This window comes from Mytilus trossulus, chromosome 7, assembly GCF_036588685.1.
Source record: "Mytilus trossulus isolate FHL-02 chromosome 7, PNRI_Mtr1.1.1.hap1, whole genome shotgun sequence".
In the NCBI taxonomy this organism is placed as follows: domain Eukaryota; kingdom Metazoa; phylum Mollusca; class Bivalvia; order Mytilida; family Mytilidae; genus Mytilus; species Mytilus trossulus.
In genome coordinates this window covers 64,410,396-64,437,496 of record NC_086379.1, presented here as the reverse complement: position 1 = coordinate 64,437,496, position 27,101 = coordinate 64,410,396, and the positions used below count along the sequence as shown (strand labels likewise).

The window sequence follows — 27,101 nt, the reverse complement described above, 5'->3', positions numbered from 1 at the left end:
TTTACAGTGTATTTTGGTATCTATTCTATGTTTTTATTTATGCAGTGAAACAAGTTTTAGTTGGGATTATAGTTTGTAAATAATAGGCAATGGAATGGAGAAATTGACCGTGACAAGACATGATCAGGTGTTCCGTTTAAACTCTATACAATTTAAAAGGGGTTTATCTTGGTCAAGTGTCTTTTATTTCTTTGTAATGCACCGCTTTTAATCAGGCAATCATATTCATAGAAACGTATAGGTCAGATAAAACCAGTAAGAGTTTAATTGTTGATGTTATAAAACAAAAATTAATATACCTTTACTCAATTTTATTTTCATATATGTATATTATTATGTATATAAAAATTTCAAAACTTAATAAATTCATGCAATGAAAGAAAAATATGCTTAAAAACGAATATAAAACCAGATTGAATGAAAGAATGGAAAATGTATTTACATTAGGCAATATCGAAGGGTAAGTATTATGTCATTTGTATGTTTCAAAACTTATTGTGGTAAAGCAGAGAACTGATCTGTTTCATTGAAGCCCGAGACTGGGGCGTCTAAATATTTATCCGCAACACTGTTTTGTCGACTAAATAAAGGGCTAGGTTTTGATTGTTTCATATTTTCACGTATATAATCTGGTAATTCTAAACTATTCCTCGACATTGCAAGTTTGAGGTCTTTAGCATTGCATGTTGGGGTAGATACTGGGACAACTTTATTAAAATTTCCAATGTCCACAGAAAATCTGTCCATTTCGTTGTCAATTTTATGTTCCATAGCCTGAAATTTATACCCCCATTTTATATCCCATGCTAAATAAGATACATCTGTTTCAAAAGGCCTCCCAACAGTGGCTACTTCACCAAAAAATACAATTATAAGTTCAAAGTTTTCTTGTTGTAAATCTTCTTTAGAGAGATTCCAAAATGGCGATTTTTCATCTATAGTGTGAACAATTTGTTGGGGCCATGCCAAGTATAAACCTTTACAACCTCCTTCCACATTAAAATTCACAATTTCTTGTTTGATAGGAATATTTTTTCCTTCTTCTGATACTATTTTCCGAAACAAATATCCTTTAACATTGACATTAATTGCATGAATTTTTCTAGTATCTGCTACTCTAAACACTAATTTCAATTGTAAACCATCGGCTAAAATACATGCATTACTACTAAAAATGATTGTGTTATTATCTTTCCTTCCTCGCCTTACTTTGGCAACTACCAGGCCCGCCAATGCAGCTTGTAACGCTGCTCCGAGAATAGATTGCAGAAGAACACATGTGTAAGCCATCAGACATTCCTCTGTAACATAATAAAACCCATACCCTATAGTACTTTGTGTTTCAATTGAAAATAAATATGCTGATAAAAATGAACGCAAATTCTTAATACAAGGTTTGTGTAGATCACTGTTGTCGTCTTCGTAATCTCCATTGAAAAATCCTATTATCCAATAGAAAATTGCAAATATCAACCACGTGACTACAAATCCGCCAACAAATATCAATATGTTCCAACGCCATCTTATATCTACCATGGTGGTGAAAAAGTCAAACATATACTGTTTTCGCCAACCTCTAATGCCTTTGGCCGAAATATGTGTGCGGCAATTTTTGTCGACAAGTCTTTCTGAGGGCTTCCTTTGTAATTTCCCTCTATCTCGTAGATGCATTCTGCTCATCATCTTTTACACGTATCAGCTATGTCCAGTGCAATGTATAACCTGAAACAAAAATTCAAAATCAGATTTTTCTGAATTTATTTTGCCCTGCTTTTATGTGTTTTAATTTTATATCGTCAGTGATTTTTGTTTACCAATAGATAAATATTTTCTTCAAAAACGGAAAATGAATAAAGAAACAACTTAACGATATAAAATTACCATTGGACACTGATTTAGAGGATAAAATTTTCAACGAGTATCTTCCCTACCTCTAATTTATCACCAGTCAGTTTTTTGTACTCATACTCCAAAATCAACCAATCAAAATACTAGATTTAATGTTTCGAGCATGGTTTTTGTGCTCCGAGCATTGAGCAAAGTTTTATGACTTCAAGCCCGGGATTTTCGTATATATTAAACACCAAATGTTCAACTTATGCTTTTACGTCTATTAACTAAGTAAATCTTTATGATCCTTTCGGAGCACCTGAGATCACCCCTAGTTTTTGATGGTGTGCGTGTTGCTCAGTCTTTAGTTTTCAATTATGTGTTTTGTAAACTGTTGTTTGTTGATCTTTTTTCAGCCATGTTTATTAGTTTATTTTCAACTTTACAGTTTTAATTCCCTTTGGTATCTTTCTACGGTGGCAGAATGCGGCCATGAAAGAATTTTTTTTTATGTCGTTCCCTCAAGGTACTATGTCGTTCCCTCAAGATGCTATGTCGTTCCCACAAGATAGCTATCTCGTTACCTCAAGATGCTATGTCGTTCCCTCCAGATACTATGTCGTTCCCACAAGATAATTATCTCGTTCCCTCAAGATACTATGTCGTTCCCACAAGATAGTTATCTCGTTCCCTCCAGATACTATGTCGTTCCCACAAGATGATTATCTCGTTCCCTCAAGATAGTTATCTCGTTCCCTCAAGATAATATGTCGTTCACTCAAGATACAATGTCGTTCAATAAAGATGCTATGTCGTTCCCACAAGATACTATGTCGTTCCCACAAGATAGTTATCTCGTTCCCTCAAGATAGTTATCTCGTTCCCTCAAGATAGTTATCTCGTTCCCTCAAGATAATATGTCGTTCCCTCAAGATGTTATGTTGTTCCCTCAAGATGATATATCGTTCCCTCAAGATACTATGTTGTTCCCTCAAGATGTTATGTCGTTCCCTCAAGATACTTTGTGGTTCCCTCAACATAGTTTTAAAATTCCATTGATATTGCTATGTTGAGGGAACGAGATAACTATCTTGAGGGAACAACATAGCATCTTGAGGGAACGACATATCATCTTGAGAGGAAAACATTGTATCTTGAGGGAACGACATAATATCTTGAGGGAACGACATGATATCTTGAGGAAACGACATATCATCTTGAGGGAACGAGATAGCTATCTTGTGGGAACGACATAGTATCTTGAGGGAACAACATACCATCTTGAGGGAACGACATAGTATTTTGAGGGAACGACATATCATCTTTGTATTGAAATTGCTATGTTGAGGGGACGAGATAACTTTCTTGTGGGAACGACATAGTATCTTGAGGGAACAAGATAGCTATCTTGTGGGAACGACATAGCATCTTGAGGGAACGACATAGTACCTTGAGGGAACGACATAATTTTTTTTTCTTTCATGGCCGCATTCTGCCACCGTATCTTACGGTGGCAGAATGCGGTCATGAAAGAAAAAAAAAATATGTCGTTCCCTCAAGGTACAATGTCGTTCCCTCAAGATGCTATGTCGTTCCCACAAGATAGCTATCTCGTTCCCTCAAGATGCTTTGTCGTTCCCTCAAGATACTATGTCGTTCCCATAAGATAGTTATCTCATTCCCTCAAGATACTATGTCGTTCCCACAAGATAGTTATCTCGTTCCCTCAAGATAGTTATCTCGTTCCCTCAAGATAATATGTCGTTCCCTCAAGATACTATGTCGTTCCCTCAAGATGATATGTCGTTCCCTCAAGATATTTTGTCGTTCCCTCAAGATGTTATGTCGTTCCCTCAAGATGCTACGTTGTTCCCTCAAGATGTTATGTCGTTCCCTCAAGATACTATGTGGTTCCCTCAACAAAGTTTTAAAATTGTATTGATATTGCTATGTTGAGAGAACGGGATAACTATCTTGAGGGAACAACAAAGCATCTTGAGGGAATGACATATCATCTTGAGGGAAAATCATAGTATCTTGAGGGAACGACATGATATCTTGAGGGAACGACATGATATCTTGAGGGAACGACATATCATCTTGAGGAAACAAGATAACTATCTTGTGGGAACGACATAGTATCTTGAGGGAACAACATAATATCTTGAGGGAACGACATAGCATATTGAGGGAACGACATAGTACCTTGAGGGAACGACATAAAAAAAAAATCTTTCATGGCCGCATTCTGCCACCGTAGTATCTTTCGCTTCTCTTTCAAGAGATAGATTGTTTTACTTTGATTTACACTTCACATAAATATAATAGTATTATTTTGTTGGCATTTTTTTTATTATCTTTTCCAGCAACAAAAATGTACTTGTTGTTTCAAACGTAACAACTCCAATTTTTCTGAAATTTGTTTTACCAATACAATGTCATTTTGATGTTTTACATTTAATATTTTGCGATTCAGCTGTTCCATATCCTCTAAAAGTCTGTTTGTTTTGATGATAAGTTGCTCCTGTGTCCGTGTTTGAACGGAGCTGGAATACGTGAGGAATATAGTGATACTTTGTGGAAACTTGAACTAGAGACATTCTCGTTTTGTCATTTCTGTTATGTAACAGCTGGATATTTGAGTGGCATTGAATAAGCATTTAATAACAAATATGACAAAACATTCAAGATGCATGTATAGCACGAATTTCGGGCAAAGATGGTCTATGGTTTGAGATTTGAGAAATACTGGACATCAAGGGAATATCAAAACGGACAATTTCTTATCAAATAGCAACATCAGACGAATGGAAAACAATTGTCATATTCCTGGTATATGGATTTCCTAATGTAAACAAATGTAGTTTAAACCTGGTTCTATAGCTATCTGAATCCTTCACTTGTAAGGCTGTCGCAGATAATTCTATTATATTGACAGCAATGTGTGAGTAAATGAAAGACATAATAGGTAAAAATGTAAAGAAATGGGATACAGCATTCGACATTATGTTTTAATCTCAATCCCTATAAAAACAAACAATAATGCCAACAACAAAAAACCAAAATAACATATAGACAAACCACGATAGCGAAGTTGATAGACAAGAATACAAAAACATGACCCATAATACCATAACACAATGGTGGGATGCATAAATACCGAACCACGCTAAAAGGATTTTACCAAAATTTGACTAGACAGAAACGGTTAAAAATGTACAAAGACAAGTAATAAGAGCACTATAACATGTTATTCAGATTATAAACAACTCCAGTACTTAAATTCTATAATTCAAGACCATCCGTGCTATATCACGGAATATTTATATGGTTTATTCTGGTGATTTGTTTTAGAAAAAAGACGAGATGTTCTTTGACATTATAAAATTGAGAACGGAAAACAACTTTCTGCCCAGACACTGGTCATGTTTTACAAAGTTTGAGTAGCAGCTGTAGACTCTTGAATATTGAATGCTAGAGAACATTTCGGTTGGTACATATACAATATAGATGATATTTATACATGTAGGTGTTGGTTGGTTTGTTGAACTTTTTTTCAAAGTCAAGACTTTTTTTAGACCAATGTTTTCTAAATTGTATAATGTAATAATTCAAATCAAAGTACTTAAGTACTGAACATCTGATTAACGCAAGTTATGTTGGATGATGAATAAATTACAGGAGAATTATTCATCTTCAACTGCAAATACAATTTCCCTGTACGTGTGTATAGATATTAATGATTTTTTACTTATATATATTTCTAGCGACAATTTTTTTTCATATTTTTCATTTGTGTTTTTCAAAAATATTTTCATAAGTATTCCTTTAAGAAATGAATTTATAACAAGCGATAAAGAAATCCTATTTTGCACTTGATAATCCGAGTATTTATACGAAATACGTTCGGTTATCAATCAAAAGCAACATCGAAAAAAAGGCATAAGTGAAGAAAAACAGCTGGCATTATCGTATATTATATGTAATGACTGTAATATGATTTTACAATTAACACCATACATATCATACATAGGAAATAATGTGAATTAAACTAATCGTGTTTTACAGATTAGAACAAAGGAAATACGTAATAATAAATGTATCAATGTTGATTTATATCAGCGTTTATCCAACCATGGAAGTAGTATATTTTAAAATACTTCAATGATCCAACAATATAGCCATCAATCGGAGCTCGAATACCTATACTGTCAGATTTTGCTACCCTACCTGTAGTCTCAATAATCCAGACGCTCCATATGCATGGGTTATTGTTGGCTGTAAGAACGATAACTATGGTGCATCGAGACTACCCCTCCTGATGCGTTCCAAATTTTATAATACAAACAAGTTCATGCCAATGTATCATGCCTGGTTCCCGGTACTACGGTCCAGGTATTAGCTAATAGCCATACTCTCGTGTAACGTCTCGGTCCTTATATTGGTATATGTGTAACATGCTGAATATTGTGATCGGGAACAAGTCTAATGCCAATGCCTCTTAGCCGCACCAATAGCCAACCAATCAGAACTAGCTGTTGTTTGGTAAGTATGCAAAGCTAAAAAAATGTCGAGTGGCTTGAAAGTTGTGCACATGTTGTACTGGTATAAAAAAATACCGGATTTGTTCTGTGGTTATCGTTTGTTGATGTGGTTCATAGGTGTTTCTCGTTTCTCATTTTTTATAGATTTAGTACACCGTTGGTTTTCCCCGTTTGAATGGGTTTACAACAAATCATTTATGAGGTCCTTTATGATGTGTTGTTCGGGTTCGCTCTGTATTGAAGACCGTACTTTGCCATCTGATTGTTTACTTTTATAAATTATGACTTGTATGGAAAGTAGTCACATCGGCACTCATACCACATCTTCTCATATCAATTAGTTGCACTGTGACTACACGTGCACGATTCTATATATTAGCTGCTCAATGTCTTATTGGACAGATTTTGTCGAAATGTCATAAAAATATTCCTTCAATTATATTTATTTCATATACTGTTTAAGGCATTGTACAGCAAATATGCATATCAGCGCGCTTCATCACTTATTAAAATTTCCATGAACTTCCAATGAACTTCTCTCTTAGTATGCTACGATAAAATGTTCTTTTCTATAAAATAAATGAGCATTTCACATTCCAAGGATGTTTAATTTCAAACAAGTCTAACCTTTAACAATACAATGACAAATTACATGTTTGTATATCTATAGACAATATAATATATACGTGCATAGGGGCTACGTGAGTAATGATGCACCTGAAGGCTTCAAGTTTGTATGTTTCAAAGGTTTAAAAACAGTGGCTTTTTAGGTGAATAATTTTAAAATGCAGCTTTAAGACTATCTTATTTGGATTTCCTAGCAAAACATATTTACGGATAACGTAGCTTTGATTATGAAACTATAATATTTAATTTTAACGAAAAGAACATTACTACATTCTTTTCAAATATCATTTACAACCAATGTTTCCGTTTTATTCATTGAATTAAAAATTTGCCTATTTTTGTAAGAAATTCCAACTGAAATGTGAAAAAAAAATTCACACCGGTCATGCTTTGTGCCTTCAAAGCTGAGAAATTATCTTTTACTGTTCGAATTGGGCAAAACAAACGAATACGCGACCCAGTGTGTGTGAGTAAGTCAAATATAGTGTACACGATGCAATGCTGAAGCACATTGCGTAACATGTGTGAATGTAACTTTAATATGACACTATCCCGGTTCCCGGTACAACGTTCCAGGTATTACCTAATATGTTATATTGATATACATGTAACATACTGAATATTGCAATCATGAACCAGTCTTATTCTACACAAAAGTCATTAATTATTCCTACTAAGATTAATAAGGAAAAAAAATGAACAATATAAAACCTGTTTAAAACTGTTTTAAATTTTGTCATCCAACGACCTTTAAACCTAACTATATGATATTGTTTCGCTCAATGTTGAAGGCCGTTCGGTGACCTGTAATTGTTCATATATTTGCCCGTTGGTCATTAATGGATGGTTGTTGCATAGGCAATTATACCACATCTTATTATATTTTTAAAACATATATGCTTAAGACAGGTGCAATCAAACAGGTGACAGAGTTAATGTGACCAAATGCTCAAGGCAGGCTCAGGCAAACAGGTACCCGATTTAATATGACACAATGCTGAAGGCAAGCGCAATCAAACAGGTACCCGCGTTGAATGTGACCCAATGCTTAAGGCAGGCTCAATCAAACAGGTACCCGATTTAATGTGACACAATGCTTAAGGCAAGCACAATCAAACAGGTACCCGCGTTAAATGTGACCCAATGCTTAAGGCAGACGCAATCAAACAGGTACCCGAGGCAATGTGGCCTAATGCTTAAGGCAGGCTCAATCAAACAGGTACGTATCGAGTCAATGTGGAACAACCCAAGATCAATCATTACAACAGTGTCGTCAGACAGATCTTAGAAAGATCATAAAATTCTAGCAGCATTTGCTGTTTTCTGTCAAGTAAAAATGTACGTACCTTGAGCTTGAACACATACCTGGAATATTATCTATAAATAATTCCACAATTAGAAATATTCAGATTTTACAGTATATATGTCAATTAGAAATAATCGATCTAAGATCTTATAGTCGTAAGGGAACTTAAGCTTGATTGAGAATTAACTGGTGGTAATTCCGCTTTAAGTGGAAAGATCAAACACCTTAATAGAACATTCTCTTTCTCATTGATGATTTTACAGTGACCTTTTCATCTTAATTTTCTGGATGATTAAAATCTGATCAGAATCAATAATCTTTTACTTAATTTTTAGATTTTTGCTTTTCCTTGAAACATGCTCTCCTTCAAGAATTGCCATATTTGGTGTCTCTATGATTGTTAAACACCTTTACTCAGATAAATTTATTACCGATTTAAATCAATCGCATCACAGGAATAACAATAAAATATATGATTTCCATGACGATGGATATAAGCTATTTTTATTTCTAGGGCAATGAGTTATACAAGCTTGATAAACAATGCTGTATATACTGTATATATCATGTACACCTTGATGCTTATAACTCGATAATATTTTGTATTTTTTTTTTTATTATTGGTGCATATAAAAATTATTATGCATCCTATATAGGCTGTATTGTTTGAATAAAGTATTATTATTACATACAACTTTCTTAAAGGAAAACTAAATTAAATTTAAACAACACTTGAAATATGAGTATGTAACGGTCCTTGAGAATTTATAAAAATATCGTAATCTTTCCTATTGTTATCTTTCCTTTTTGATTTAAAATCAAAACGATTGCAATTCCCTAGCCTTGGAAAAGCAATCATTTTAACAAAATTGGAAATTGATGATCTGATATTCATATCTTTTAAGATTTTAGTTTTTAGTAATCAAATCATGTATCGAATTTAGAATTAATTGCATTATACAAAAAACTTGACTTATGAATGACTTGTAGACTAGTATTCTTGGGCGTATGGCATTTGCGCCGATTTTGAAAATTTTCATTCTTTCATTTGCGCCGATTTCATTTTTTCATTTGCGCCGATTTTATATTTGCTCCTAATTAGATACAGGTAAGTTAATACTTGTACATGTACTGTAGTAACTATATCATTGATAAAATTGTTGTTCATTTATGTTTCAGTTAATTTTGATTCATATTGTTCATATTGTTCTGGAACTTCGTTGTAACATAATGGACATACTACACACTGAAACGAGCCGAGGAGTCAATTTTTAATCATCGAAGGCCATACATATCGGACGGTTAGTGTCCTGAAGCATAACAACATAGAGTCACCACGGATTCTATTGTCAAAACACTGATCGAGCATAAACATGTGGCAGATGTCCGAAAGACAGAGGTTAAAGAACTACGGGTACTGTCAAGGAAAAAGTCTGGAGGTGTATCTTGTAGGCCTTCTCCCATCTACCAGTAGTGAGCAGGGGACAATAGTTCATATACATGTTATGATTGACAATTCATTACATTTGTACAAATGGCTAATGGAAGAGATCTAAAATGATAAATGAAAAATAACATGACTTGGATGGACTCATACTACACCTTCTTATATATATTCACCTGTAATTTACCTGTAAAAAAATCGGCGCAAATGAAGAAAAAAATCGGCGCAAATGAAAGAAAAAATCGGCGCAAATGAAATGCAGATCGGCGCAAATGCAAAACGCCGGTATTCTTAGACCCGTACTCGTATAGCAGCTTCAGTGGTGATCACGTTAGCTCTGACCGGAATACGAGTGATAAATAGTATATCAATAGTATCATTTTGTTCTTGTGTAGAAATGATAATGGCAATTTTTTGACAATTATCCATATTGGCTGTAGTTGTGTTTATCCTTCCATTTGTCTCAAAATCAATTGTACTGCAAGGATTGCTATGTACATACATTTTTTCTTTTAGTATATAAACTATTTTGTAGCTGCTTGTGGTCATTGTTTTTCTTCTTCCTACATATAGTAAAATGCGACCAAACGTCCAATAATTAATTCAGTCAATTGTAGAAGTACAAAACTCGCTGCTCCAAAACTTATAAACACATTTATCTTCTCTTGAAAACACTGATTTCTCCGATTTTGTATGATTAAGACTGTTTTGGTTTTATGCTCTTAAATGTCAAATACCTCGCCGTACCCGGTGAAGATTGTTCAATAAAGGTGTCGTGCAAAAGTAAAAGAAATTGTTGGAATATTTGGATAGTATCACTGTTAAGTATACAATCAAGAGGCGGATCCAGCCAATTTAAAAAAGGGGGGGTCCAACTATATATGTCCCCATTCAAATGCATTGATCGGCCAAAGAAAGGGGGGTTCCAACATCCAGACCCCCCCCCCCCCCCTTTGGATCCGCCAATGCAATCAATCACACGATGGAAAACCCCTATCCCTTTGTAGTCAGTGTATCGGCATTGGTAGGATTTGAATGATATATTTTGCCTAAAAAATTCTAATTTAAACATTACATATATATTGAAATATGATACCACAAATTCCGCACCGATTTTATGTTCGGGGGGGGGGGGGGGGGGGGGGGGGGAAATTTCAACATAACTCGTGGTAAAGGTTAAAAACGGTTTTTATAAGCCCAAGACCTAGGATAATCTCCAACACATATACTACGTAAAAATCATTTTGAAGGCAATTTGTACGAACCGCAGTATCATGTACATTTCATTTGCTGGGCATTCGATACGTACTTCAAGGAACTCTATCAGACCAAGACAAATAGATAGTATAGATTTGTTGTACTTAAAAGGAAACACTATCTTACAATTAATCATTTGTCTGATAATTCCTACATTAAATTCGAGCTCTGGAAATTCATGAGAAATGCATAGATCTATTTTTATACAGCGGCGGAGCAAGTTATACCCTATCTAATCAACCATTTTTTTCCCACAAAAGGGGGAGGGCGGGACTGGCTCCTGGAAAACCCTCTAAATCCGCCTATGTCATACCTATACGTTCTCAATTAAAAGGATGATTTTGGTTTCTAATGTAAAACCAATCTCACAAATTATTATTAATTTTATAAAATCAAACTAAGCTATAAAAAAATAAGACAAAACATTACCTTTCTGAAAGCCATGTGATATATCCATATAGTAAATATATACATCCGTCTCTGAGTAATTAGTTATTACATGTACCTGTATCAGGTATGTGACGTTATTGATTATCATCTATATTATAATGTCATTTAATAAGTACAATATTAATCCTATGGACTTTAATGATAGTATTTTTCTATAATATTGATAATCAAGTCGATACAATTACACACAAATCTACGGAAAATAACAAACTGCTGTTAACCATTGTTCTAAGCACGAATTCATTTTTTTTCAACAATGAATTTGATTATTCCAGTTATGTATCAATTAATATTTAAGCCTCGGCTAGTAGAATCAGAGACATATGGTAAATGTAGTATGTGTCTATCGTAGAATACACATTTAAGTTTACAACAATAAATATAGAATCAAATTTATGATATACATAAATGGATTCTTTCAGAAATTGTATAGACAGCACATAAATCTGAGAAAAACGTTCATAGATTTGTCTTAAAATATCTCCAATTTCAAATCCATAGATTTTTCTTTAACAAATGATATGTTGTTGATACAAGAATTTCCGATTTAATTAAAAAGGCTAAGTCCTTAATCAAATTTATATCTACAAAACGTTCACGTTGCATGTGTGTCTTCGTAAAATACACCGAACGTCTAGTTACATACAGGTCGAGGGAGATACAGACATATATGGACTATGGGGATGAACTTAAAAAAAAACTTACAGATTTCAACTTTTTAGTATATTTGTTTGCATATTAATTATTTCGTCCTGGAAATGCTTTAAACATTTGCCACTGAACGTGACACATACAATAACCAATCAGTACCGATACCGCTTCGATGTTTTTAATAAACCTTATTGACAGCGTTGTAACAATTATGCTCATATTCTTAAATAGCTTTTTAGTTTTTTTACTAAAACTGTACATTTTTTTCAAAGTTATTGTCTCCGTGATTCAAGAGAAATTCCCTCCTGATCTTAATTCATAATCATTCCTTTACATGACAAGGTAATGTAAAGCCTACGTAAAACAATGAACTCCAGAACACATGCGACGACAAAGGAAGAGGACAATACGTGGACGTCGTGGGATCATGGAAAATCGATTTACTTCAGTCATATAATAAGAGTCCCGTTTGGAATACCAGTTGTTATATAATGTTTGTCGTCACAATTAGAAAACATACTTTGTAAAGTCTAAATTATTGACAAAGTTACAATAAATAAGCCAAACACATCCGGTTCTTTGAAGTTAAAATATCCAGTTTACACAGTAAGTAATAGATACGATGGCTATGGGACCTATCACATTAAACAAAGTGTACACATTTTAAAAAAAAATTCTCCGGTGCAAAAATGATGCCATACCTGTTAAAATGCGTGAATGTGGTAGTATTATGGGTATGAAAACAAATCTCCATCAAGACTGTAAATGTAATAAATATATATTTATATAGCATTCATTTCGTTTTTGACATAATTTTGTCAGTCTATTTTTGAATTATAAGTTTTGATTCTCCTTATAAGATAATCTGGAATATAAAGATGTGAACCACTTCCATATTATTAAAAAAACTGGATGAAATATCCAAAACGTAGATTATAAAATAATTTCAAACAATGGAAGACAACATTTTTTTCAGTTCGCTTTATATGAGTGTACCCGCATCATTATCGCCATTTGCTATTCCAGGTAAGCAATGCATATCGTGAAATGCAGTTCTTAAACAATTTCTTTAAGAGATCTAGGATTTTATTAACTTATATGGTACATATAACTACTTTACAGTTCAAAACTGTATACCTCTCAAGTTTGAAGGTTAACATAGAGATGTAAATTAATACCAAAAATCTTAGTACGTCACATCCGGTTGCATACGAAAAAGGATCGATAAAACCATTCTTTTGAATTTGACAGTAGTAGGAAATTAATCCTAAATTTCATTGCAGTCAAAAAAATCTGTTCATAAACATATATCTTTGGTGTTTTAAAGCACCATTGCTTTTTTCATATGATGTTTCTATAGAAATATTTTAGAGGTTTCATGGTTACTAAAGCTTTTACGCAGGTAAACATGATGTAAAAAAAATTTGATTGGTTAACTTCCAGTGATGGTTATTTTCTTATATGCAATATAATGTTACTGGACATTTTGTCTATAGGACTGGAAAGGATAAACTTTACTCATGCCAAGTATTTCTTTATTTGAAACCAAGATAAACCCTGGACAATTTTCGAAAAGTGCAAATTTAACAAAGACTTATAAGGGGAAATCAATGGAGGTATAACATCTAGAGTCTACCATTTCTAAAATTAAAAATTAACTCAAAATATTTGCAAAGCAAATAGTGTTGTTGTATCAACCGACAAAGCAGTCACCAATGTTGTTGTGCATAACTATTACACGGAAGCTAATTTAAAGAATGAAATTATTAAGTCAGTCTCTACATCCAAGGCCGTGCTGCTCTTTATAAACTAAGTTCTGCATTCACATAAAGGTGCATCTTATGCAATGTCCGTTTTAATGACCAGAATAACTATATCACTTGTTTAGTTTTGTATTTCAGCTGTGTTAAAATGCTCATCTCAGTTGAGTTACTGTTTTTTTTTTTAATTCTTTAATTTTTGAAACTATTTGAAATTAACCACAATATATTTCATGGTTAATCCACTTCGCAAGAGTTTGCTTTCGGTGCTTTGCAATCACTAGCCGTCCGGTTTAGATTCACACCGACATAAAACATGCGCCAAATAGGAAATATAATACTGGCCAGTATTTTCGCTTTTGAATTATTTCACATTTTGTCTTCATTGGATCTTTTCTAGCTTATTATACGGTATGGGTACTAGTTATGTACATCACCTTCATATGTTCTCTGGTAGATATTATTTTATTTTGGAAAATCATACCAAATTTCCTTTTTTTAAACTTAAACCTCTGGGAAACCTATGCATTTTCTATTTTTTGTCTGCAGAAAATCATTAACTTTGTTTTTTTAACCCTTTTTCGTGGTTAATTTAGATGCATGTCTTATTGTGTCCAAATGGTATTCGCTGGATTCTGATTTGTTTATTCCCCTTTTATCGTAAAATTTTCTTTATGTTATAATGAGTTCCGAATCTATTCATCTTTTGTTAACCGTGGCTCATTAACATAACAACAAAACCAATATTTTCCCTTACCTAAATATGAACACTATATGGTCCATACAAATATAGGTTAATGTAAATTATACTTAAAAATATTGAAAATGGCTGTGTTTAATAAATTATTTATAACGCAGCGGTATAAAAACATGCTTTTTAACTTTAACAATTATGCAGACCCAGAAGTTGGAAAGGTTTTATATTTTAGCTGTGTTCCTTGGTTGTGCTCCTAAAATGTAATATATGTCTCGAGGGTTCACAAGGAAGGATATTCCTAAATACTAACAGTTTATAACAAAGAGGATGTTTAAAAATAACGCAAACTTCACGAAATAAACCCGTTTTTATCAACACGTTAGAGAAATTATTTTTAAGATGACTTTATATTGTATTATGAGTGCAAAAATATGAAATACACAACAAAATTCATTCCTTACCTGAAATCACAGATATTTTCAGTGTCAACAACGAAGTTTAAATCAGTTTGAATGGGAACATGTGACGGTTATAAACGTTTGTACTATTTAAATATCTCCACAGATGTAAATAGTGTATTAAATTTCATTTTATACGCTCCCAATACTTTTTAATACAACTTATTTGTCCTATTCTTTCCACTGCTCGATTTCAGATGTAAATAAACAAATATCAAATATAACATATATAGGTACTTTGTTCTGTTGTAAACTTCAGCAAATACTAATCGCATGGACAACTTTAGCTTTTTATGTTTAAATGGCCAAACATTATAATTAAAATACACGGTTTGAAATTTATTCTAAATACTGAAACTTATTGAGATATCATTTCACAAAAGGCATTTTGTCATTACGGCAGCTGGTCTGACTTGGGACGTTGAATCGTACTTTGGGGTGGTTGAGAAATTTCTATTAGTAAGCATCATTTCTTTTAGATGGTAAATGCTGAATGAAATAAATAATATAAAATAAAATTAGGCTTTCACCCTACAAAAAACAATAATGTCAGAAAAATTGGCAAAAATATGCGTAACTGAAATCCGGTTATGGTCATTGTTTTAGATATTGCAGGAATATCAGTAAATGTGAAGATAAGCGTAACTTTGTCATATTTATTAAAATGTCATTTTACTATCAAAAAGTCTTTGATTGTTCAAATTGAAATATTTTATTGGATAAAGCACATTCAATATGTATAACAATGAGTAATTCTAGTGTACAACATATAAAAAAACATGATTCACAACTGAAATGAAAATGAATGATATGATTTAACCACAAGTTTATTATATTGTATAGTACTTCCATTGCCTATGGTTACGAATATCAACTAACATTATGTGTTAATATGAACTTCAAAAGCTAGACTCAAATAATTATATATCCGTCTTGAATTAACCATTACTGTAATTATCATCTTTAATCAAATTCTTGAAAATACCTAACTTTATAAGAAGGTTTTTATAATATGGACACTATACAATGCAATTCATTTATTTTGTCTCTTCCAAATTTACACAGAATTTTTCAGTTGATAATATAAAAAAGAAGATGTGGTATGATTGCCAATGATAAAACTGTCCACAAGAGACCAAAATGACACAGACATTAACAAATATAGGTCACCGCACGGCCTTCAACAATGAGCAAAACCCATACCGCATAGTCAGCTATAAAAAGCCCCGATAAGACAATGTAAAAGTCATCGGTTTATTGTACCTTCCCAGTGGCGGATCCAGAGGGGGGTTCCGGGGGTGCGCACCCCCCCCCCCCTTTATTTTTGCCGATCAATGCATTTGTATCTGGACATATGTTTTGCACCCCCCTTTGCCCTGGGTTAGCACCCCCCCTTTCGAAAATTCCTGCATCCGCCCCTGCTTCCTGTTTCAATCGAAAGCAGCGAATGTGCATGTAATTGTCATGCCTTTTGCCCTCTTGGGAGTGTAATTTGTGCTTAATGATAAAGTTACTAATCCTATTTATGCTCAAGTTGATACTTTGAATTTATAAAAGTTTTTTTTTGTGAATCCTCAAACAAAGTATATGTTACATGAAGCAAATCCAAATTAAGTAAGTAACCTTTTGATATATAATGATAAAAACAGTAATAATTTTTCTGTAAAGACATAATTTGTCATAGCTATGTATCTTCTACAAATGTTTAGTATAAACGTATTGGTTTTCTCTTCGGGGTCCGCGTCCAACTAGTGCGATGCATTAAAAAGCATTAAGGACCATTAAGGCCACTTCAAATTGATTCGGATTTCCCAGTTCTTTTGATTCGCATAGGCCAGTATTTGTGCACAAAAGTCTAGAGAGCACTGGTCTCAAGTAGGAAGTTTTTCCTCAAATTTGAGGATTAAACAAACTCATAAACTACTTGAAAAATAATTAACTAATACAAAACTCGGTTATCCCTGCAAAAATGGAAAAAGGCTCGGGCTGCTTTGTTTTTCTTGCCATTTCTAAACCTATAGTACAAGTAAAATTTGAATGCAGATCATGTACGTGTATTGTATATGTCTATCTTTCATAACTTATTTTAGTCGATATATTAAAGAAACACCTTGAATCTGTCATCATTTATGACTTCTATTTGTTGACAATATGATGGACATGCATAAACAAAATAAGAACATGTTTCTTCACACCAAACATAAACATTTTCATGTTATGATTATGAAAGATAATTATATAATTATTTCTATTTGAATTCAATACTCTTGTCATAGAAAGTAATAACAATGTACAAGCTAACGTAGCTCACTGCACACAAATTACGTCGAAGTTCATAAAAACGTACTTTAACATGTCTAAATGGTATTCTGCTGCAGGCGAAGTGTCGTTTTCTTACATAACTGGTAGTAAAAGAATATGTGCAGATATTTCACGCAAGAACATGGGAAATCTCATGTTATCTTGGTTTATTTCTTTCTTCAATGGATGATGTCACTAAGTAGATCTGTATGTACTGAACATCCATCTTCTGATTCACTTATATAAAAAAAAGTCTAGTACATTGATTCCTTTGAAGATACTGACGTTACAGATATTCTTTTTCTTAATTGTGGGGTTACCACTGGAGAAACTGTGTTAATTTCAAAGTAACTACATTGATATTTCCCCTCTTCTGTTATCTGGGGGCATATATTTTGGAATTTATACCCATAATGAATCTCTTCGGGGATATATGATGTTCTTGTCTGAACAACTCGACTCGTACTCTCGATAACACCGTCCAGACTCACTACGATTTCAGAATATCCCCCTAACCTTCGTAGTGTCAATGGTGGCCACAATGGACTATCTTTGTTTATTGTATGATAGATGACAGCTGGCCATAACAGTGTCAAAGTATCACTTCCTCCTTCTGATACGAAATCAATGAATGTTTGTTCAAGGTGGTGTTTGCTGTTAACCACAGAACGCTTTATCAGTATTCCTTTGGCCTTTACACCAACGAGCTTTGATTTTCGAAAGTCTGCTACTCTTACCATCAAACGCCATTGTCCATCAACGACAGCCAAACAAGCTTTTTGGCTAAATACAACGGAGTCCCCTCGCCTCTTCGAGCGGATTAGCTTTGAAAAGACGATCGCTGCTGTTAAACATTGCACTCCTATACCAAGAATGAATTGAATAAATACTACCAATACAGCATGGGGACAGTCTGTGGTCACATGTCTATAACCATATCCAATTGTATGCTGTGTTTCAACTGAAAATAATAGTGCAGAAGTAAAATCATAAACATTTTCCACACAGACTTCTTCATCTTCATTTTCTAAGTCACCATGACTACGAGCAAGTGCGAGATAAATTATGGCAAAAGTAATCCATGTCAATAAAAATCCACTTACAAACAATAATATTGACCATCGCCATTTAGCGTCCACTAGAGTAGTAAATGTATCTCTCAAGTAATGTTTTAAAATAGTTTTCCTCGTAGTTTCTAGTTTCACCCTGTAACTTCCCTGCTTGCTAACAATTCTGTTGTGACTATTAGAAAATATAATGTTTTCGTCCTTTTTTGACATTTTAACATCCAGCCTTGCTTAAGACATTCATGTTTATTCCTAGCTAAGCAACACAACAGCGTGTATCCCGCATGCGTGTCAGACAGATATACAAAATGAATAATCACCTGTACGGTGACATTAAACGGAACATAAATTACATGTAAAAGATGACAATTTGTCATTGTTTGTACACAAGTAATTTCATACTACACCAGAACAATATTTACATGTTTTTAAAATTAAAAAAAAACTTTACATTATTATTTATAGGGAGCGTAAAAATCAAATAATGACAACTATGACAATAGCAAGTGTAAAAGGTTACTAGTCATTTTTTTTTTATTAAGCAATGTCGTCAGTATTTATAACTCAGTATCATCCATGTTAGATTCGAAAACCTTTTTTTTTATCACATTGTTTGATACATATTTTCAAGTTATATAATGTTGTTGCGTACATTAATCCCAATGGCAATAATTTCATGCATTTCAAGACAAGAAAAACCAAAACAATAATTCTGACCAGCTACAGGCTTCACATTGACCACTCAAGGAGTTGTTGCAAGGGTAGTTAGTGTACAGAGTGTTTAAACTCTAGTTACATTACACATGTGACTAAACGCCTCTATTTAGGCCGAGCGGACGTGGCTTCATATCAAAGGGGACGACCTATGCGGTCATACCTCCCAGACGAAAAACGAGGACTACTTACTATACGCAATGATATGACGGTTTAAACATGTTTTTTTATTTTGATTTCATATAAGGTATACGTCAAGGTTGTCAACTGCGGGCTCTTCACTTCAACTCGTTGTCAAACTTTGAGTGATCCATAGAGACTAATGAACTCACAAGAAATTAAATTCTGGTAATTCTTGCTTTTTCTTAATAGTTTTATGGTCGCAAGAGTAAATTGGTAGATACTTATCATTTTAACATGCCACACATAGCCACAGATCTTATCCACTCAGTGCATTACGTTATTTTAACGATTTTGAGTATACATGCATCTGATTTGTTTGCTCGTTCAGTTTGACGGACCACAGGCTATACGTATACCCTAGTGGAACACATGCTATAGCAATCTGTATAGCGTTCATTGTTATGTATATTTTGTTTGTTTGTTCCATCATGTGTCTTGTCAATTAAAAGTCTTCTCGTTTAAAAGTTCGTCCACCATTAAGTAGACTTGACATGACGTTTAAATTTTGCAAACTTACACTCTTTTTTTGGTTTCTGTAGCTGATTTATTACATAACAAATGCATGATTGATGACCAAACAATAATATAACAGACAGCATCGAACGATAACCACCAAATAACATGCTCTTGGCCTGGGACAGGTACATTCAGGATGTGGCGGGGTTAAATTTGTTTTTGAGAGCTCAATCCCTCCTAACCAGGAACACTGTTGGAAATGGCTTGATATCCATAAAAATGTCACTCATGATGATTCAATGATAAATATGTGTGTTACTCGGCATCAGTATTAGGTACGTCAATGTATACAAATGACGCATGACATATTTTTATGTTATGTCATTGTTTGTTTGCTGATGCAGGATAGACATATAGCAATTGGGTGCATGATACAATTAGGAAGATTTATAAGAGCGCATATTGCAAATCTGTAATTTATTCCAAACTATAAGTATCTTCGTAAGTTTGCATCAGCAGAAAATTTAAACTGTATATTACTGGTTACACGTGATGCAATAGAATATTTCATAGTTATTATAAACAAAGAAGATGTGGCATGATTGTATTTAAACAACTCTGTAAAAGAGATCAAATGATACAGACATCAACAGATAAAGGTCACCGCACGGCCTTCTTAAATGAACAAAGCCTATATCACATAGTCAGCTATAAAAGGCCCCGAGACTGAATCACAAATGTAAAACAATTCAAACAAGTAAACTAAATCATGCCTTACTAATGTACAAAAAATTAACGAAAAACAATGTGAAACAAAACAACAAACGACAACCACTGAATTAAAGACTCTTGACTTAGAACATTGACATACATACAAATAGGGAGGTGTTTAAACAAGATAGCGGAATCCCCTCCCCCTAACATAAGTCTATTTTTACAACAGCATAAAATCACTACTAACTGTTTGAAAATTACAAACGTTTTGAGGTAATTTTCAAAGCAATCTTTCAGAATTAACACTTTTCTGTAACAAATTTTAGACGCCTACAAAATAGAAAAAAAGAATAATTTTATAGCCATATAAAACGTCCACTAAATGTTACGGTTTCGCCCTCCTCTAACCTCAAAGTCTAGATCCGCCCTTGAGTAGCACTATTCATAATAAAACATAGCAACACGTACACCATATACATGACGAAGTGATGTTTATATTGACGGATAAAAAACGGTATCAGTGGTTCTTTTGATCTTGTATAACGTGATTATTCACCATGGGAAATCCCCTACATATGGTTTTCCTAGTGTGTATATACCTTCAAGTTACACCCATAGCTAAAAATATACTAAAACACAAATATAGTTCATTTTAATATTTTTCATTTTTATAACCCTAGTATATCACTAGTATTTTGAAAGAAAATATGTTAAGAATATCTCGCCTAAATCAGCAGAAAAGTTAAACCCGTCCGAGGGAGTTGCAATCTTAGTTTTATAACAATTACAATGTTTTATGAGCTGAAAAACAGACATAATGAATTATTTTAAACATGTCTACTGAACTGGGCGGGTGCACGTGTTAGTTTCACAATTTACCGGATATTGTCTACGTTTACTCATTTATAATATTAAATCAGTGCATCTTTTGACGGAAAAAACTTTATCAAGGGGCTTTAAAATTTCTAGTAAGACTAAACTTGGAAGTATCGTATTGATAATACAACATCTATGGACTAAGCAATAAGGAAAACAGTATAAATAAAACCGATGTCTAACAGTTTCTGTTTATATGGGGTTTTTTAAATGTGTACTGATGTTTTAATTTATTTAAGATATATTCTGATATTTTAATATTCATATTTTTGGACGGATCAGAATATTTTTTAAAATATTGCCGCGCGACGCAAAGAAGTCGACAGTCAATCGACCCCACATCCTTGAAAATCAAATATCAGACAAAACAATGGACATCCTTGTCTCAATCACAATCTTACATAAATTACCAAACAAGAGATACTTTTCTAGGTGATTTTAGTCGTTATATATGCGGCTCCAGGGTTTATGTTTTCTTGCATTTCTTTGAACGATTATATTGAATGATCATTTGCTATTGTCTTATTTAAACTTTTGCAGTAAACGATTGCAGAAATTGACTTTTGAGAACCAATTTATGATTAAATATAAAATCTGAAAATTCATGAAAAATCATACCTTGCATTGAGACCAGTGCAGACATATGATGTACTGTTTCAAATTGTAATATCATAATGATCATTCAAGGTGTATGTATTTGGTAATATGAAAGGTGTAGCAAAATATTGAAACTGAAATTAACTTCAACTATTTCACTTTCTTTTTTGTATTGTGAACTGACTGCAGACTTGCAGACTTAATCTAATGAACTTTAATTTGGCTCGTTGTAACTCCCAGGGATCCCAGTCATAGTGTATGTTCTGTTATTAATTTTTAGACAGTCGTGTTAACTGATTGCAGGTCATATATAAAAGTGTGGACTCCGTCAGGTTTTTTAACCACCAACAAAACGAATTTACTTCACGTCAAATACATTTTATATTGTATTGTCGGAAGTTTGATATTCTGCGATATTGAATATTTTAATTCAATAAAACATTTGGGCATTGTGCATTTATGATTATAGGCGGTCTGCATGAGTTTGTTTTTTTATTTCTATAATCTTTAATTTTAGGTGCATTTTTCTTTAAAACTAATGCTTATTCAGCAAAATTTAAATATTTTTTTTTTTGTGATTAAATTTATATGCAATCATAAGATGCATTTCTTTTTTTTTTATTTTTTAAATTTTCCACATTAATTCTTTTTATTTTAGCACTCTACTCCATTATTTTTTTTCTCTTTCTAATTTTTCTTAATTCATCATTATTTTTATTTTTTTTACATTATTCTTTATTCTGTAAACCACATCACGGCCTAAATTGTAAAAAGGGCAGAATATATTTGGTTTTACACTAAATTTCCCTAAAATGTTAGAAGGAGAATGCCATGAAGTATTTGCTTAATAGTAAAGTAAATCATGTACTAACGTGATTAAGATGAACTACTGCCATTGTGGTAATTTCACTTAAGATGATGGATAGTTAAAGGTGACCCAAATAAGCAATATTTAATTTATAAATAATATCAACCTACAGGATATGGATGTACATAAATAAATAATTTGCTTGATATATGGCCACCTTCATACCATTATTTCCCTTGGATTTGTTCTTTATCCGATAATTAATTAACACAATGAAATGCAAAGTGATCTTTGAATACGTTGCAACCCCAATAGCTTTAAAGCCTTAGAAGTAAGTTATATTTTGTTTGTTACAAAAAGAAATTAAGGGTATCACGAATATGCTTACATTTTACTTCTATTTTTCAAATAATTAAAACAACTGAGTTATGATTTTCTTTATTTGAAAATATCACAAGAAATATGTATAGTCAAGTATATTTTGCATCAAATACTGAAAAATCGCTACAACACGAAGATACATCAGTATCTATGCCTTCACTGAACCCAGACTCAGTTCTTCCATATTCGGAACATTTCGAAGACTGACTTCGATTTATTCTTTTAAGTTTATGATATGGCTCATAATTAATTTCTTCCTCAATTTCCTCGGTTTCATGAAAAAGTTTCAGAGTAAATTCACAAACTCCCGATGAATTTATATTTGCAATCATTGGCTTGAATTTATGCTGCCATTGAAATTCGCTTGGTATATATGATGTCCTTGTCTGAACGGTCATTCCGGTTGATTCTATGATACCATCCATTAAAATGATAAGTTCAAGGTCAGAATTCCTTAAATCGTCTTCGTCCATGTTGTATAAAGGACTGTGTGGTTGTAGGCGGGTTGTAAGCACTACCGGCCATTGAAGCTGTATCCTACTGTACTTTTTGTCTAGTTTAAACTCCATGTCATGCCGGAAGTGTGAAATAAAATCACCATCCGTCGTCAAGGTACTCACTACACAAACAGCACGGGTGCTTGTTTCAATCATGTTACTCTTTTGAAGGTCGGCTATACGAATAGACAAGTATTTTCCATCGTGTTCCTGAGAAATACAAATATACTTGCTGAATAAAATAGTATTTCCTCGTTTTGATGGTTTCTGAATTTTTGCAATAACTAATCCTGTTAGAAGTGCCTGTAATAATGCACCCCATATTGACTGTAACATAATAACAAATATAGCCCCTGGACAAGCATCAGTTACATACCTCGAACCATACCCAATCGTCGTTTGGGTTTCCATAGAAAACAATAAAATGGCGAAAAAGTCTTCGGCATTCGCAATACAGTTTTTATGTCCAGCAACTACGTCTTCATTAAAATCCCCATGAGCTGATGATATCCCGTAAAATATTCCAGCATAAGCAATCCAGGAAATAATAACACTCATACCAAAAATAGGAAGAACAAGTCTCCATTTAGTTTCAATCAGAGTCATGAAGAAATCCGTGAATACTGATGTTTGTTTTCCATTTATAGTCCTTGATACTATGTTACAACTGCCACTACGTTCTACAAGTCGAGGTGTACTTTTAGTGTACGCTTTGGTGGACTTGTCAAATTTCACTTTTCCTTTCTTATAAATTTTCTGTTGAATGCTCTTTTTTGAAATTCTACTAATTGTCGAAATCTTTTTCTCACGTATAATAGGAGGCACATGCTGACTACAATCTCCATTCTCCATTTGTTGTTGATTTTCGTCAGAGTTTTCACTAACTACAGTCATAATTTCAAATTTTCTCGGTGTTTTTCTTCCAGGTATAGTGCGACAAGGAGTAGACGTGCGCATCACAACAGTATAATACACGCACTTTGACTTGTAGTGTCATTTATTTTATGATTAATTACTATCCATGTATGTACTTGTATACAATTTACCTTAGACAGACAAACATGTTATCTGGTCATCATTGGTTTTATCAAAAAGTGTTACCATGAAACGTTTTATTATATTTTCTTATGAATACTGTCAATCACAAGAAGATTCGAACAAATTAAAAAACAATATAATCTTCCTAAAAACATGTTTGTTTACATTTTAATTAGTCTCCTTACATGTTAGTTAATCATTAGTATCACTGTTATGATCATAATAATAATCATTATCATCCCCATCATCATCGTTATTCTGGTTATTTGGATTTGGAGCCACTATAATCTCATTTGCATTTTATGCAACAATAACATTAAGATATATTTAAATAATTTAAATTACATGTACATGTTTGTACTGGCATTAAATACTTGTCCTTGTTTATAAGACATGTGCACAGAATTTTAAACAACGTTTGTATTTTGATTGATAAAAAATATAATAACTCAACGCTGTAAACAAATTATAGAAATAACTATTAGGTGGTTCTCAACACTACAGGGAGATAACTCTGTAAAACTTAGCTAAACGTTTTAATCACATTGTTTATTTAGGGATATTAAAGCTTCTGAATGATCAAAAATGGTGTTTGTCAAACTGCTATATTTCCAATGAAGTTTTTCCGAAAAGTGTGTGAAAAGTGTGTGGTTCAAGGTTTTTGAAATTTTCATATAATTTTCAAAGGGTCAAAGTAAATAATTTGTCATACTTTTATGAAAATCAAATGAGCCAAATATATTTTAGTCAAGGTGTTTGGTACCACCTTAAATATTAATTTTATCTATAAAAGTTATATTCGTAATATTTGTGGCCTCACCGTCTTTTAATCTTTTTCTTTTAGCCATGGTTGTTTATCTTTTTGTCATCTTGGATTTCTATTGGCTCAGTGTTTTTTTTGTAATAATCTAAATTTGTAAAAAAAAAAGCCAACTAACTTGATTTCGAATTTCTGCTGTCAATTAGATGTCAATGATTATGTTGGTGGTCTGTGTAACTTATAATTTCTTGATAACACGGTATTCTTATTTTGATTGACAAACCATTTATTTATAAAATTGTGTATATAAATTTTGTCGGGAATTCCTATGTAATATCATCTGTCGCTTTCATGATATCTTATTCCAATTGATTATAAATGATTTCAATCGAAGTAACACTAAAAAACCAAATATCTATTAATTAGTTTGAAAAAAAATGTTATTGCTTCGCTGGATAAACATACCGTGCCATCATTGGTTGAAAATTGTATCATTGATAAACAACGGAAACGAAAGAGGAGATATTGGTTCACCTTGTATAACTCTGTCACAACAGATGGTTAGATGTCACCTTAATGCAGCTCTTTCTTTTTTTACTACGATGAATTACATGCACAGCTTTGATTTTTTTTTCTGCTTGTGCCTCATCGTTTATATGTTGTTTTCAAAGTTGTAATGTTGTACAAATTATAATTTGTACAGATGTTTTGTACAAGTTATCAGTGTTTTATGAACCGCTTCACACAAATGGAAGATGCAAGCGCACATTCTTTTTTGTGTGCATATTTCTGTCATATTTCCACAACTGCATGATAGTCTAATACTGAGCGTTGATACAAAAACAAACTTTTCAAGGGTATGATTTTGGTATGAGGAGAAACATTAAATTATGATTTAAACCATTCAGGTATCCTCATTTCCAGTTGTAGGTCAAAATAATAGAACTATATATTAGGTTGAAGTATATACATTTGAATTTAAGACATTAAACGGATACATTTTAGAAGATAAACTTTTATCACCTGGTGCAAGAAGGTATGTGTAAAAAAAAATGAACTTGTACATAAACCCTGTACAAATTATAATTTGTACAAACTTACATCTTGTACACAAATATACAACAACGATAATACAATAGTCGAAATACAAATTGGATATAAATAATTTATTTTTGTGCTGTCGGTACGTTATCGGTAAGTTCATGGAAATATCATATGAACAAGATCCATTTATTCAGTCTATTAAAAAAGATGAAATACGTTTTAGAGTACGTAAGCTTAAATCAGAGAGTCTTGGAATATGATATATATGAAGTACAGTCCGTTTTTCTTTGGGAAAGCTCTTTTAGATTACAGAAATATTGTGAAAGATTGTCGTTCAATTTTTATGCATTTTTACAAGGATCAGAGTCAATTTATCATGTTTTAGATAACCATCTCCTAACTATAAATAAGTTAAATGTAAAAATATAAAGACATGCAACAAAAAAATATGAAAATTATAAATTTATACAGAAAAAGTACACACAATTTCCTATTAGTCCTACGTCACAATGTTAATCCACCGAACACTAAACTATACAAATTCATAAGGAAGACATTAATAGTATTGAGAGCTTAGATAAATGTCATATATCATCGCTATCCATATGCATAAACTTTGATAAACTTGATACATTAATATA

General features: G+C 32.8%; 3 protein-coding genes across 4 annotated transcripts; all 3 read right to left on the bottom strand.

Moving 5' to 3' along the window:
- Nucleotides 1-377: 377 nt before the first annotated feature.
- Nucleotides 378-15,266, bottom strand: LOC134725563 (ATP-sensitive inward rectifier potassium channel 12-like). Of its 2 annotated transcripts, none has more exons than XM_063589491.1 (2): nucleotides 15,028-15,266; nucleotides 378-1,722 (listed from the first exon to the last, which is right to left on the bottom strand). In XM_063589491.1, the coding sequence occupies exon 2, from the start codon at nucleotides 1,681-1,683 to the stop codon at nucleotides 493-495; it is 1,191 nt and encodes a 396-aa protein (XP_063445561.1). In that variant the 5' UTR covers nucleotides 1,684-1,722; nucleotides 15,028-15,266; the 3' UTR covers nucleotides 378-492. The 2 variants fall into 2 exon arrangements, with proteins under 2 accessions (XP_063445561.1, XP_063445562.1); XM_063589492.1 differs by lacking the exon at nucleotides 15,028-15,266 and adding an exon at nucleotides 8,348-8,372.
- Nucleotides 15,267-17,140: 1,874 nt separating this feature from the next.
- LOC134725562 (ATP-sensitive inward rectifier potassium channel 1-like) lies at nucleotides 17,141-18,710 on the bottom strand. The gene has a single exon (XM_063589490.1). It carries the CDS (start codon nucleotides 18,603-18,605, stop codon nucleotides 17,580-17,582), a length of 1,026 nt encoding a protein of 341 aa, XP_063445560.1. The 5' UTR covers nucleotides 18,606-18,710; the 3' UTR covers nucleotides 17,141-17,579.
- A 4,452-nt stretch (nucleotides 18,711-23,162) lies between these two features.
- Nucleotides 23,163-24,641, bottom strand: LOC134725561 (ATP-sensitive inward rectifier potassium channel 12-like). The gene has a single exon (XM_063589489.1). The coding sequence runs from the start codon at nucleotides 24,573-24,575 to the stop codon at nucleotides 23,211-23,213; it is 1,365 nt and encodes a 454-aa protein (XP_063445559.1). The 5' UTR covers nucleotides 24,576-24,641; the 3' UTR covers nucleotides 23,163-23,210.
- Nucleotides 24,642-27,101: the final 2,460 nt, after the last annotated feature.

What these genes read in the sequence shown, in the direction of transcription:
- LOC134725563 (XM_063589491.1), bottom strand. Translation starts at nt 1,683, where the DNA reads ATGATGAGCAGAATGCATCTACGAGATAGAGGGAAATTACAAAGGAAG.
- LOC134725561 (XM_063589489.1), bottom strand. Translation starts at nt 24,575, where the DNA reads ATGCGCACGTCTACTCCTTGTCGCACTATACCTGGAAGAAAAACACCG.
- LOC134725562 (XM_063589490.1), bottom strand. Translation starts at nt 18,605, where the DNA reads ATGTCAAAAAAGGACGAAAACATTATATTTTCTAATAGTCACAACAGA.